This window comes from Anopheles ziemanni, chromosome 2 (genome assembly GCF_943734765.1).
Source record: "Anopheles ziemanni chromosome 2, idAnoZiCoDA_A2_x.2, whole genome shotgun sequence".
In the NCBI taxonomy this organism is placed as follows: domain Eukaryota; kingdom Metazoa; phylum Arthropoda; class Insecta; order Diptera; family Culicidae; genus Anopheles; species Anopheles ziemanni.
The window spans coordinates 71,098,702-71,114,313 of record NC_080705.1 but is presented as its reverse complement, the minus strand read 5'-3'; the positions used below and the strand labels follow the sequence as shown (position 1 = coordinate 71,114,313).

Here is a 15,612-nt window from a genome sequence, read left to right as displayed (position 1 = left end):
AGCACTATTTCTATGTTGTTTTTTAATTACCAAAAAGGTCCAACAAGAAGTGTTGATTCCAAAGAATGGCAAAACAAAAGGCAAGAACGAGCCAATGCACCCAGTTATATCTTAGTCCGTGTTGGTTCAGTGTTTTTGTCGACTTGTAGTGTAGTTTGCATTTACGAATGAATTTCTCGTTCCGTCTGATTGTGATACCGAGAAGCAAGTTTCGTCAGCTGACGCGCAGCAACTTGTGCTGCATGCAAATGAAGATAACTTTCCCGAGGACACCGTCGGCTCAGTAAGCTTCCAGCGAAAACTACATAAACGCACAGACAGACATTCGCGCAAACTGACACACTCATACTCACACAGCGCACTAAGCCGTGGCGCAACAGATGAAACTGACAGACGGCGTGAGTGGTGACGATGTACCTCGCATACAATCGGGAAACTTCGCTTCACCCGAAAAAGGCACGCCACCGCGTGTCAATAGAAAGTTTTCCACGCGGGTTTGTGAAAATGCCCTCTCCCCCCCCCCCCCCGCCCCTACGTCTCGCCCGTCCACCCACCCGGGCGGAAGTTTGCTAAGATACCGTCATCGTGTCGTGCCGTGCGATTGTTTTCCTCGTCAAACCGTCTACCGTCGAAGTTGTTGAAAGCGGCTGCTTGGGAGGGGAGGAGTTGGAGGAGGCAGGGTTCTAGTACTGCTTCCATTTCGGACCAAGCACCAAGCGGGATGGCCAACGAAATGGCAAACCATTGGCAAACGAGATAATAATGCTCGAGGAAACAGGTGCCCGGGTTCGTTTGTTTGCTTGATGAGCAGCCAACCTGCCAGGTGAGATAGGCAGCCCATTGTGTCTTTGGGTGTGTGTGTGTGTTTGTGTATGTGCTTTTCGATTGTCCTTTTTCATGGTGGTATAATAAACTCGAACCGTGCACGTCATGGCACCGTTCGGCAAAACAATCGCGGGTGGCGGGTGACGGACGGCCATGAACGTGCGAAACGGGTGTTTTCTTCAAAAGTCCAACCAAAAGCACGCGAAACTCGGGAGCGGAAACATAGTAGGGGCGGGGGAGGGGATTGTTGACTACTAATCAGCATACACACTCACACAGCTGGTCGAGGAAGCAACATATTGCGAGAACGAAAGCAGCAGATAAGCAATTCTGACAATCCGGACAACACTCCACGACAGGAAATCGTACAAAATGGAGCTCACGCTTTGGTGTGCTGGTTCCTTTGGTCACGTAGTCGATTTTTCTTTTCCGCCAACTCTTTAGAGATCGTAAACTTTCAATCGGTCTTGCAGTTGTTTTGCTTTGGAAAGGGTACTCTTCGTAACGATGCGCGAGAGAAGATGGTAAAAAGTGTACGAAGTTGGGAAAACATAATTTTCCCACAAAAGTTAAAGGAAGGAAAGGAAGGTTCTATTATGCACGGACTGAGCGAAAATATTTCTTGATTTTGAGGTAATCTAAATCTTTAAAATGTTAATTCCACTATGCATGGACAATAAACTTATAATTGGGTAAAACTTTTGAATATCTAGATAAACAGGGTTTACCTGTTTTCTTTGTTCATTTTCCATTTTAAATGATTTAAAGTATAAAATTCTTGGTTATGGTTGGTGCGTAGAGCCTCATTTTCCCCTAAAAATATCCAATGAAGATCGTCTCTGTTCTAGCATGTCGTGGCTTTAGCACAGATCTCGTTCGTACGCCGTGGCAAACCGGTAGCTTAATTATGGAAATATATGGGCTGATTCTTTTTTTTTGTTTTCACTTAATTCAAAACGGAACGACACCGAACCAACCTGTTATGGGGTGAAAAATGAATTAAATTGTGATTAATTCTTTTTTGCTTGTTGAAGCTCGGTGGAAAAGCCTGGATACCGGATGTGGCGCACGTTGTTTTTAATTAAATTTTCCTGATGCTTATCGATGTCGGTGTCAACCAGATGTGTTGTTAGTTATTCGAAGTGGTGGGATTTTTTTTTCAATCGTTTTAAGCAGATGCTATCAACCAGTGGTGGAGGAGGGGTGGGAAAATGAACAAAGTGTACAAGGAGATAACTTTCATGTAGAACGGATCTCAGGTTTATTCTGTTTTTTGCACCAGAACAGTACACTCCGCTTACTTAGCGTAGAACAAATCCCCGAACGAGCGAGATCCAATGAGTTGTCCACAGGGTAGAACTTAATTTTTCTCGCTTCTGAATGGTCCGCACGTATTCGAGAAGGGGTATGAAGAAAATGGGGAAAGAAACCCCCCCTTCGCGGGTGCTCCCGTAAATTGTCGTCCTGGGCGTCCGAAGGTCTCCCGGAGCAAACAACATACAATGGACTCCTTGAACGGTTTCGGTGCGAACACCCTGTGGAGTGGTTTTCCGCGCAAAAAAGCCGAGCAAAGGTGGCTAAGGATTTTCCTTTGTTTAAGCTCGACCGACTTGGTGGACAGTCCCGGCGACGGTGGTTCACGATTGTTTTTCTTTTCTCACGACGCGCCACGAGACGTGCAAAGGCTTACCAGTTCGCGAGCGGAAAAAAAGGCAGCGGCCCTCGAGATACAATTTTCCACCCGAAAGTTCCCTCCCGAAAGCCCGAAACGAGCTCGCTAACGCTGACTAATGCACTCGAGTACGAAGTGAACGTGGGGACAGTTTGGAGAGCGTGCCCTGATTGCTTGTTGAATGTGATGAACCGGTTTAAAGTTTTTCAACAGCAATGCAAGGGCGAATGCCACCGCTCGGGGAGGTGGGTAGGGTGTGGCAGGTTGCTCACACGGTGGTGAACATGATTGCAATTTGAGGCAAACCTCGTTTGCGAACTTTTCCGAGTGGAAACTTCGCTCAGGACGAACGACATTCGAAGCGAACGATGTGGATTCAATTAGTTTTGATAGGTATTCGTACGCAGGTATTCTCTAGCACGGTACCGGGGGTGCAGACGACGTGTGCGCGTTCTTCGGGTCCGAAGAACGCGCAGACGAAGTGCGCGGGTTAGCGAAACTCCTCCCCGAAAAAAACTCCTGCAGCGAGAGTGAGCAGCAATATACTGCTTTCCTTTGCAACCGTACAGAAAGCAACGTAAAATCTGAGCTGCACTCCGGATTTTAGGATGTTTACGCACACAATCTTAAAAACGCCTTACATCCCTAGATGCGCAGCTTTGGGTTTTCTCTAGTGGCTTAGCCATGGAGAAATTTTAATTATTTTGGTAGCTGTTATTTCTTGTAGAGCTAACAGACCAATGAAAAACATTTTAAGAAAAGGGCATTTGAAAGCGTTATCGAAAAACATAAGCACTGTCATGAGTTCATTGCAGTAAAATAAAAATAATTGGGCTCATAACATTATGGTTGGAGGACAATACCGAGAGGTTGAGCCCTTCAGACATTCGTGCAACCAATCTTCTCAAATGCCCTTTTTTCATATCACTTTCAGAGGACTTTTTGTATGAGCCCGAAACGGCTGGCCTACATTACTGCAACTACAAGTTGGATCGCCTCAGCTTTTCATGTATATTACTTAGATGATAGTGGGTACAAAAATGAATAAATTTTGAAGTTGATATAGATACACAGATAAAAGTATTCATTAGAATACCAATCAAACAGGTTTTCCGATACAGGAATCGTATGGTCGGTAACTGTAAATCAATATAAATGTGTTTTATTCCTTAGTTCTATTGTTTTCTCGTTAAAGAACGGAATTTATAAGTTTATTACGAATGTTTGTTTTGGTTATCCTACATCGCAAGATAGCGCTATTTTTACCAATTATATCGTTCTGTATGACCTTGCGGCTGATACAAAATTGAGGCATTTTGCTCTAGCGTTAGTCTAGTTTGGTGTGAGCCGTTTCGTACTCACACAAAAAGTCCTCTGAAGGTCATGTCAAAATAGGGCAGACTTGCAACTTGAGACCCACGGGAGTACGAGAGGCCATTCAAAAGTTTGCATACACCGTCAGATAACAACAGCAACCAGCAACTTTAGCGCCAAAAAAGAAACAATTGTAATACTCATTCCTTTCCGGGTCCTCCAACAGTAACAGAAAATCTTGCCTGCAGCGGAAGTGAGAGTTCAGAAAACCCGAACATTTTCTTATCCTGTCGCTCTTCTGGTAGCCAATGGAAAAGACGAAGGTTACCGAAACCGGCCCGAAAGGTTCCGAACAATTTTTTTCACTACCACTGCTTTGATTTGTGTACGTATACGAAACACCGAACTCATTGCGTCCCCCTTTTTCATATAATCATTTTTGTTCTTCCTTCTCTCTCGAAACTGTTTCCGGGGGTGCAGACGACGTGTGCGCGTTCTTCGGGGCCGAAGAACGCGGAGACGACGTGCGCGTGTTAGCAAAACTCCTCCCCGAAAGAAACTCCTACAGCGAGAGTGAGCGGCACTATACTACTTTCCTTTGCAATCGTACAGGAAGCTACGTAAAATCTAAGCTGCACTCCGGATTTCAGGATGCTTACGCACACAATCTTAAAAACGCCTTACATCCCTAGATGCGCAGCTTTGGGTTTTCTTTAGTGGGTTGGCCATGAAGGAATTTTAATTATTTTGGTAGCTATTATCTCTTGTAGAGCCAATAGACCAATGAAAAACATTTTATGAAAAGGGCATTTGAAAGCGTTATCGAAAAACATAAGCGCTGTCATGAGTTCATTGCAATAAAATAAAAATCATTGGGCTTATGACATTATGGTTGCAGGACAATAGATCATGTGGTAACCGAGAGGTTGAGCCCTTCAGACAATCGTGTAACCAATCTTCTCAAATGCCCTGTTTTCATATCACTTTCAGAGGACTTTTTTTGAGCCCGGAACGGCTGACCTACATTACTGGAACTACAGGATGGATCGCCACAGCTTTTCATGTATATTACGTAGGTGGTAGGGAGTACCAAAATGAATAAATTTTGAAGTTGATATAGATACACAGATAAAAGTTTTCCTTAAAATTCCAATCAAACAGGTTTTCTGATACAGGAATCGTATGATAGGTAACTGTTGATCAATATAAATGTGTTTCCCTGTTTCTATTGTTTTTTCGTTAAAGAACGGAATTTAAACGTTTATAAGGAATGTTTGTTTTGGTTATCCTAAATTGCAAGATAGCGCTATTTTTACCAGTTATATGGTTCTGTATGACCTTGCGGCTGATACAAAGTTCAGGCATTTTACTCTAGCGTTGGTCTAGTTTGGTGTGACCCATTTCGTACTCATACGAAAAGTCCTCTGAAGGTCATATCAAAGTAGGGCAGACTTGCAACTTGAGACCCACAGGAGTACGAGAGGCCATTCAATAGTTTGCATACACCGTCAGATTAGAACAGCAATCAGAAAGCTTAGCGCCCAACTAGGGGCTCTAGTATTTGGTGACAAATTAAAAGAAACAATTGTAATACTCATTCCTTTCCGGGTTCTCCAACAGTAACAGAAAATTCTGCCTGCAGCGGAAGTGAGAGTTCAGAAAACCCGAACATTTTCTTATCCTGTCGCTCTTCTGCTAGGCAATGGATAACACGAAGGTTGCCGAAACCGGCCCGAAAGGTTCCGAGCAATTCTTTTCACTACCACTGCTTTGATTTGTGTACGTACACGAAACGCCGAACTCAATGCGTCTCCCTTTTTCATATAATCATTTTTTGTTCTTCCTTCTCTCTCGAAACTGTTTCATCGGCATTTTTCTCAGTACTTCGTGTTTTTTGCATGTGCCGAACATACATCGGAGGAAGATGGAAGAACAAAAATTATCATAGGATAAAGAGAGAAGTAACGATTTCGGCATTTCGTGTACGTACACAAATCAAAGCAGTGGTAGTGAAAAAAATTGCTCGGAACCTTTCGGGCCGGTTTCGGCAACCTTCGTGTTATCCATTGCCTACCAGAAGAGCGACAGGATAAGAAAATGTTCGGGTTTTCGGAGCTCCCATTCCTGCTGCAGGCAGTTTTTTCTGTTACTGTTGGGGGAGCCGGAAAGGAAAGAGTATTACAATTGTTTCTTATGATGTGTCGCTAAATTATGGGTCTCCTAGTGTATCCCTTCCTTAGAAAGTTCCTTAGAAAGATACTGTAGTCGGCCTTTCGTACACCAAGGGGTCTTAATTCGAAGTCCGACTTGGCAGTTGGTACGCGGTGTGTTGGAATCGCTGTGTTATAGCACCGCGGCTATTTTTTCTATATTTTGCTGCTATGAGTATATACGAGCGCCTGTTCTCGTTAGCTCTTTAAAATGTCCTATCTACAAAACGTCTGTTCTAAGGTCTGAAACAGTTTTGGACAAACATAATAAAATGACAAAAAATTTACATTTCTTGAACCCCTACGCAGTGTTGCTTATAATACTCAGAAGGGAGCATTGATCATAGAACCTCGGCTGCGCGAGTCATAATGGAACTGCAGTTGTCCGTCACTGAGAACATCGGTCAGAGGTTACCGGATCAAGCAGCTTCCTTCTAACAACAGTCGAAGCTCAGCGTGCAGCATTGCCAGGCTCGGCTTGAATTTGCTCACTTATGTGTAGCCCATTGGCGAAATGTGCTGTTCAGTGATGAACTCAAGGTATGACATATGTGAGGAAGCTCCGGAATAAGCTATATGACCCAAGATTCGAGCTACCCATCCTTCGGCACAGTTTGTATATCCTGATCTGGGACTGCTTCACGGGTTAGGGTGTAGGACCTTTACCTTTAGCTAAGCGGTTTTGACGAAATTTGATGAGATATGCACGATGCAGCCGTGCAAAGGGATATTCAGATGCTCAAAAATGAGCAATGGATGTCGTGTACAACTTGTGTCCGACATTGTAGTTCTTCATGAGAAAACAGCAACCAAAATGATTAAATTTCCTTCATGGTAAAACAATTAAAGAAAAACCAAAGATGCGCATCTAGGGATGTACGTTACTTGTAAAGTAGTATGCGTAAACATACCAAATTTACCTTGCTTCCTGTACGGTTGCAAAGGAAAGCAGTATATTGCTGCTCGTTCTCGCTGCAAGAGTTTTTTTTCGGATTTTGCCGAAGCTAATCCGCACACTTCGTCTGCGCGTTAGCCGCGCCCGAAGAACGCGCAGACGACGTGTGCACACCCCTTTTCATCGGCATTTTTCTCAGTACTTCGTTCTTTTTGCATGTGCCGAACATACATCGGAGGAAGATGGAAGAACAAAAATTGCCATAGGATAAAGAGAGAAGTAACGATTTCGGCATTTCGTGTACGTACACAAATCAAAGCAGTGGTAGTGAAAAAAATTGCTCGGAACCTTTCGCGCCGGTTTCGGCAACCTTCGTGTTATTCATTGCCTACCAGAAGAGCGACAGGATAAGAAAATGTTCGGGTTTTCGGAGTTCCCATTCCCGCTGCTGCCAGTTTTTTTCTGTTACTGTTGGAGGAGCAGGAAAGGAAAGAGTATTATAATTGTTTCTCATGATATGTCGCTAAATTATGGGTCTCCTAGTATGTCCCTTTCTTAGAAAGTTCGTTAAAAAGATACCGTAGTCGGCCTTTCGTACTCCAAGGGGTCTTAATTCGAAGTGCGACTTTGCAGTTGGCACGTGATCTGTTGGAACCGTTGTGTTATAGCACCGCGGCTATTATTTTGCTGCTATGAGTTTAGAAGAGCGCCTATTTTCGTTAGCTCTTTAAAATGTCCTAGCTACAAAACGTTTGTTCTTAAGACTGCAACAGTTTTAGACAAAAGATTTACATGACATAAAATTTATATTTCTTGAATCCCTACGCAGTGTTGCTTATAATACTCAGAAGACAGCATTGATCATAGAACGGAACCATATTCCTCAGCTGCGCGAGTCATAATGGAACTGCAGTTGTCCGTCACTGAGAACATCGGTCAGAGGTTACCGAATCAAGCAGCTTCCTTCTAGCAACAGTCGAAGCTCAGCGTGCAGCATTGCCAGGCTCGGCTTGAATTTGCTCACTAAGGTGTAGTCCATTAGCGAAATGTGCTGTTCAGTGATGAACTCAAGGTATGACATATGTGAGACAGCTCCGGAACAAGCTATATGACCTACGATTTGAGCTACCCGTCGGCACAGTTTGTATATCATGATCTAGGACTGCTTTACGGGTTAGAGTGTAGGACCTTTACCTTTACCTTTAGCTAAGCGGCTTTGACGAAATTTAATGAAATATGCACTATAAGCCGTGCAATGGGAAATACAGAGGCTCAAAAATGAGAAATGGATGTGGTGTACAACTTGTGTCCGACATTGTAGTTCTTCATGAGAAAACAGCAACCAAAATGATTAAATTTCCTTCATGGTCAAACAATTAAAGAAAAACCAAAGATGCGCATCTAGGGATGTACGTTACTTATAAGGTAGTATGCGTAAATATTCCAAATTTACCTTGCCTCCTGTACGGTTGCAAAGGAAAGCAGTATATTGCTGCTCACTCTCGCTGCAGTAGTTTTTTTCGCATTTTGCCGAAGCTAATCCGCACACCTCGTCTGCGCGTTAGCCGCGCCCGAAGAACGCGCAGACGACGTGTGCACACCCCTGTAGATGTGTTGAACCTGGTTAATGGGAGCGTTTTATTGGGATGTCCGACAGAGAGGGATTAGTTCATCCAACTCTTAAGTTCTTCTGTTTCAGAGATCGTTTCGCTCGTATAAAACATTTGACATTTGATTGTATTTCAATTAAACTCTTCTCACTTGGTCTATCTTAAATTATAAGTTAAGACGTAATTTAAAAAGTAATAGAGCTCGTCAAACAGGATAGTTTGTAATCATATGTAATCGTTTGTAAATAGATAAATTTTCACATGAAATTGTCTAAATATATTAAAACAAAATTGTTGCTTGACTGATACATTTCACAATGCATGAAATTTTTTTTTTAAATCAGATTATTGCCAAACCTAAAAATCGATGAGTTTCCATTAAAAAGAATAATAAAGTTTTTCTAAATCTATTCGAAAAAGGAAATCACACATATCTAGCGATGTCGGTATGAAACGAGTTACAATAAGGATACAAAGGTTGTTCAATATGATATAATGATATAATGCTGCAAGACGTTTTGGTGGCACGTGATGTTGAGAGTTCTAATATATGTGCGCTAAACCCTACCATCTAATATCTTAATCTGAAGTACTCATGGCCAAATCCCGGTGTGTCGTATCCTATAAAATATAAATTTAATAAATTTCGCTTCTCAAAGAACCCCATACCGGGGCTTAGGGCAGCAGTATCGTAGACTTCCGTTTCATTTAATGGCGTATATAAATATTCAACGTGACTCGATCCATCCGTTGGCGACGTTGTTCCCGTCCCGGTATGGTGCAAAAATCTAAAATAATCTTCGAACGAGATCAACCTTCTTCGAGCAGATTCCGAGAGACTAGAATGCACTCCAATCGAATCGTTTTAAGTAGAATTTATTGACATCACCCAACACCTTCCGCCAGCGTCGAGCGGCGCTGTCGTGTTTGGCTCGGTTTGGGTGGCTTACCATCCTCGCCGCAGACACTCCACAAGGAAAACAAACAAACACACACACACACAAACGCGCAGAAGCCCGCCACCATTTATGTCCTAAACGAGCACATCGAGTACAGCGGACTAATATTTTACCATCGATTACCATAATTGTGTACCCGATGCCTGTATGAGTGTACGACGGAAAAAGGATTTCGACTTCAGAAAAAGCAGAGCCTTAGGGAGATAGTGACAGAAGGAAAGGAAGAAAAGAGTGAGAAAGAGAAGAAACCATAAACACACGGGATGCTTTCAAGGGTGAGAAAAGTTCTTTAAACAACAAACGCTCGTCTCGGCGCGTTGCTTTCGGAAGGATGGCTGCTTCCGGTGTCTTCAGATGACTCTCCAGAGTATGCCGCCGATGGCAGAGATGAAAGAAAATAAAGAGACAACTCTCAGCTTCGCTTACCGAGACATCACACGAGCGGCAAAAATCGTATACAATATTCGATCGATCCGAAGGCCAGGCTTTTATCCGATATCATCAAACGCATTTTCTACGTGATGTTTCGGTTTCGCTTCTTATTTTCGAACCTTTGGGGTTGTCCACAAAGTCCGCTGGCGTAAAACCCGGTCGGCCACGGGCCTCCCACACCCGGATGGCTTTATTAAATGCAGCAATAGTGCCTCCACGACCAGATGGAGGCGTTTGGTTTTAACGATGGCTTCCTAATGGGACACATTAAACGGCTCATTATGCTCAGTCCGAGGGCATTCGATAAGGTTGCGTGGCGAGATATTAAATGGTTTCGGCTTAGGGAACGCAGTGGGAGGTTAGGATCTGCCCTTCCGGAACGTCCACTGGCCCCGTTTGCTGGAACTCCCCTGATTTGGCGAACGCTTCATTAAATCTTTCCAGCGAAGATGCAGGGCGAAGCGAAGAAAAAGTAATGCACCCGAAAAACCAATCGGCCACGATTTCATTTTTCCGGTTGTTTCTTTTTTTCTCTCGTTACAGGCCTACGATAGCCGGCAGCTGATGGTGACCGTGTTCGTGTGCCTGTGGGGTGCCCGCCTTTCCGGCTATCTGCTCTATCGGATCGTGAAAATCGGACGCGACAAGCAGTTCGAGGACAATCGGCGCAATGTGATCCGATTCGCCGTCTTCTGGACGTTCCAGGTGAGTGCCTCGGTCGGTGTCTTCGTACCACTAACGAATGTATGTGTGTGTGTGTGTGTGTTTTTTTTTCTCATTTTACTTCATTCTTCACCCCTCCTCGTCTCGCCGAATGGAACGCTCAACCTTCTTGTGCGTCAATGCAAGGACGAAAACTGACAGTACACGACGTTGCAGGAGGGTTTACGAATCAATGAACCGTTTTATGTGACATTCATTGTGTCGATAAGAGACGGGAGCGGTTTTCCCCACCGCCTCGTCCTTCCTTCCTCGCGTCAACCGTGCAATCGGATCCAATTTGTAAATGGTACCGTTAGTCGCTGTTTGCACATTGTACTAAGAAAGCGATAAATGCTGCCCCGACACCCCGTTGGCCGACCCCGAACGGACACGGCCATACTGCCGAAAGTCAAACACACACACACACCACCATCGGCGACTGGCGCTGAAACAGTTGGACAAGTGGAGCGGACGGGCGATTCCTAATGGACAGCAGTTGATGTTCTTTAATAGCATTACGATTGTGGCAGGACAGGGAAGTATCTGCCGAACAGTAGGTACATATTTTAAAGCGTAATGTTGCCTAGTGCCACGTTCGTGTAGCGAAATATGGTCGGCTGGACCGTTTGCACAGTGCGGCCCATCTAACGGCAATCTAATTATCCATAAAATGATCAAATTAATTCTTCGCTTTGACCGTAAAGGCCAACCAAGAGATTCGTCCAGTTCAAAGTGGCGTGTGTTTACGTGTGAGTGAGTGTGTGTTCCCAACTTCCGCTTGCTAACTGGATGGGGTCAATTAATGTTTTCATAAGTTGTCTATGCAAAAGTATGCTAATGAGGTTTGATGTTTGGCTTCCACGGTTCGATAGATCTCCTCGATGCGAGTTGAAATTAATTGAATTTTGCTTTTCGATCGATATTGGTCATGCATATTGGAAGAGTAATAATTTGATTCCAAAACGTTGTCTGAGGAACATTTCATGACCCTTAATATTTAGGGCGTACTGCACTATGTTTTAACTAGAGAAATCATTAAAGGTATCAAAAGCGAGCTGAATCAGTTTGCATTTCGAAGTTAGTCATTAATGGCCTTATCACACTGGTCACCAATGGTGGCATGGAAAAAGCACTGGATTGTCAAACGACCATCGAAAACGAATGACATTGGAATGGCTGGGGGTCCGTTGGTGAATGAGCTTACCCGTATCACCGAGCTGTCATTGTGTGGAGTTTGGTGTATCTGGCATGTTAAGCTTGATTTGAAAGTGATTCATGTTTTTTAGTTTTATTAATAATCAATGATAAGCATAATAAGATTATAAAATTTCGGTATTTTAATCTTAAACTGCCGAAAACCGCATGAACCGAAAGTGAATTATATAAACTTCCACTCCCAGGTGGCCTGCCTTATCACACTACCAAGAGGCACCATTATGTCAAACTGGATGCCAAAACCAAATTTTGACAGTTCGGTGGCTTTGCAAAGCCACCATTGGTGACCAGTGTGATAAGGACATAAAACTGTGAAGAATTCTAATACCACATCTTTATGATTGCCTTGATCTTATGATGAACTGTCAGCAACGCGCATTTATATGAATCTTCAGCGTATAAACCTAGGTTTTGCATTTATATTGACCTAGTTTTACAACAACTCGATGTTGTTAAAATGTAGAATCTAGCAGAATCATACAAACAACATATTTGGAAAATGCAACTTGACAGAGATGTTTGTTCGAACATTAAAAATAAAACGCAATTTTCCGCCATTCATCTTTGATTCAAATGAATGATGAACACGTTTTTTTGACTATGGTTTTCTATGATCTTCGTGTTCTATTTACCCTGCACAACCATTTATAATATATTTAAAAATGTAAACTCGCAAAATTATTGATCAAAACCAGACAGTTTTGTTTCACATAGGAAACATAAAACGGGTACATCCTTTTGATGTTCCTTTCTCGGGGAACGATTTTAGTGATCAAAGACTGGTTTGTTTAGAAAATTGCACCCCTAAATGAACAAATCCATCCCAAAACTTTCACCTGACGGGTAGTCGATATTGAACCGGCAAACACACTCCGTCCTCCCACGGTACCATCTCCTGTTTACCTCTCTTTCTTCCGGACACCTGCCGAGCGATAAATTATTTCGCTCTGGTCGCGATTGTTTCCATTCCCTAATTTAGCTGATTTGTAGTCTCCGGTGTTGGCAACTGTTGTTCGGGCGATCAGACAAACGTACATGCGCTGGGCCATTTCTGAGGCTGAAATATGAACCATCGGCAAAGTATTAAGTTTCATGCAAATGAACCAGAACAACCAAGCAGCAAAACATGATACTCTGAGAAACAGGATTACGGTAGGACGGGACGAGTTGCTTCATCGGAATCTAGTACTTCTCTTGCCGGCGTTTGCGCTGGAATGTTACTGATTGAAAGATAACGAGCTTCCAAGAGGAAGAAAGGTGCGAAAAGCAGCCGGCACACTGTTCGGTCACGCAAACATAACTCCCCGTGCCGCCAGTGGGAGTGAAGGGCTCAAAGTGCCAGTGCATAAATAATGTTCCACCCGCCCCCGAAAGAGCGAGTAATTACCGCTGGAAAATCCAGACCGAACGTGCGTGCATCCCCGGCGCACGTGTTCGATATAGACATAGGCACTACTATGCCTTCACGGACACACCGAGTATGGAAACAGTATGGTAAAAGTCATAACCCAAGCGAAACTTTCCTCCAAATGCACTGCAACCCCTTTTGCGTTTCCCTACCGGATGCAGTTCATGCCGGGCTGTAATTCACCGGGTTTTCACTGCCTAGGCTCGGAACGGGTCGGAAAAACGCGACCAGTCGCTGCTGGTGAGCGGAAAGTCTAATGCATTTTGCGTCGATGGGGATCCCTTATCCCTTGATGTTTTCCATTAGCGGGTACATTAAACTTTAATGAAAATAAATAGCACTGACCCGCATCGATGCCACCCACGGATAAGGGCTTTGATAGATTTCCTTCGGCTTGGAAGAGTTTTAAATGTGGCGTAATTAAACGCGTTCATGGACTTTTGCTGCAAAATTGCATTTTATGGTGCAATCAAATCATGAACAGGTGCATGAGCAAATTGTAATAAAAGCTCGAAATTATTTCGTTTCATACTAATATCGTAGTCCGGCAATTAATTTCAAATGACAAAATAACACTAAAATTTTGCTCAGACAACAACGACAACGAATTTTCACAGGATTTTGGGAGACACGTTGAACTTTTCTCGGGGACTTTTTTGTTTACCATGTTATTGAATATCATTCACAAAATTATCTGAAAAGGATCATATTTTAACATATTATTTTTATTAGTATTATGATTATGATTTTTACTTAACAATACAAAAAGTTGACGTTTTTCCACGCCAAAAATATTCATAGAATCAGCTTACCTGTTCATATTGTTATCCTTGTATTGTAGCTACTGTTGCATATATTACGGCGTATAGAATATTTTATGGAAACATGGCAGCTACCTTTTCATACCATGCAATATGTTCAAAAAATCACCTTATAAAAGACCCCAAACTTTGTCGTGCACCCAATTCGCTGGCGGCCTCGTACAACCGAGCAACAAATAAAGTAATTATCTGTGCAACGTTGAGGAGGACTTTTTTCTTCCAATTCCATCAGCTAATCGATCAAAGTGGCACGCAACGGAGAAACTTTTCCTCGATATAATAAAAAAATGCACTTATATCAGGTGTATATGTGTGTGTGTGTGTGTGTATGTGTTTCCACAAGCAGCAGGAAAGAGAGAAAAGAAAATTAACAATAACAGCGCCAGAAAACTTTCACTTCGCTTTCCGATAATGCCTCCCGCACGTGCTAGGAATAATTATGCCCTAATGTCCGTTTGGGGCTAAACACAGTGTCGTTTAAATGCAAAAAGAAACTTTTCCTCCAATCACCGGGGACCGGACTGGGGGGAAGTTTTGCACGCAAGAATCAAAACTTTGCCGACCATGTCAATTCCAACTGTAGCAAGGGAAGAGGGCGGTGAGGAAGACGCAATTCCGCTTGGTTTATGTTGGCGAAGAATGCATAAACAAAAACTGAACCAACGGGAAGTGGCAAGCGATAGGTCCGGCAAGCGGGAATGGTGGCAAAAACCGAAAGCGAAAAACAAAACTCATCCAAATTATTAGATTTTCACATTAAAGCGTAAAGTACCCGGTTTTTGTTGATGCTCCCTTCTTTTTCTTGCCATTTCTGATCGTAACGGCCGCAAAAACAGAATCCTTACTCTAATTAATAATCTCCTCCATCGTGCGTTTGGGTTTCGCTTTCATTTTGTCCATTCGTCACGCCTCCACTGCTGCCTCGTTTCTCATGTCAATGTTTTGTACCTTCCGCTTTCTTTCTCGGCAGGCCGTCTGGGTGTTCGTCGTGTCGCTGCCAGTCATCATCATCAACTCACCGCGGCACTCGTTCCCGAAGGCGCCCAAGACGATGACGACGCTCGATTCGGCCGGCACGGGCATGTTCGTCACGGGTTTGCTAGCGGAAACGTACGCCGACCTGCAGAAGTTCTCCTTCCGCCAGGACCCGATCAACCAGGGCAAGTTCTGCAACGATGGTAAGTGACGAGCAAAAGCCCTCCCCCTACCGCACATACTTTGGCCACCTCCGTTGACTCCGGTGATGAGAAGGATTTAAATTTAATCGTGCACGTGCGCACACACACTCGCTTTCCCATGGCCCAAGATCAGCGCCTTTTTTTTCTTCCTATCACTCCTTCCTTGAAACTCACCTTGAAAAGTTCAAAAGCGGACTCATCCGACCGCCTAAATCGGCCCGGTACCTTCCCCGTATCGTATCCGGCGGATCGGGAGGGACCTTCATTACCGCGCCATCAACTTGGCGACCCGAAAGTCCGGGACCCGGAGAAGATAGTGCACCGAACGAAACACTTACTTCGCCACTCGGGTGTAACCTTCGGTTTAATGT

The 15,612-nt window shown here is 43.7% G+C and overlaps 1 protein-coding gene across 1 annotated transcript in view; it reads left to right on the top strand.

Moving 5' to 3' along the window:
- The window catches only part of LOC131281520 (uncharacterized), a 42,006-nt gene that overhangs the window by 12,840 nt on the left and 13,554 nt on the right, over window positions 1-15,612 (top strand). Inside the window, exons 2-3 of the mRNA XM_058310854.1 lie at window positions 10,461-10,622; window positions 15,034-15,241. Of these exons, the coding sequence (XP_058166837.1) occupies window positions 10,461-10,622; window positions 15,034-15,241 (370 nt within the window). The remainder of the gene's footprint in view (window positions 1-10,460; window positions 10,623-15,033; window positions 15,242-15,612) is intronic.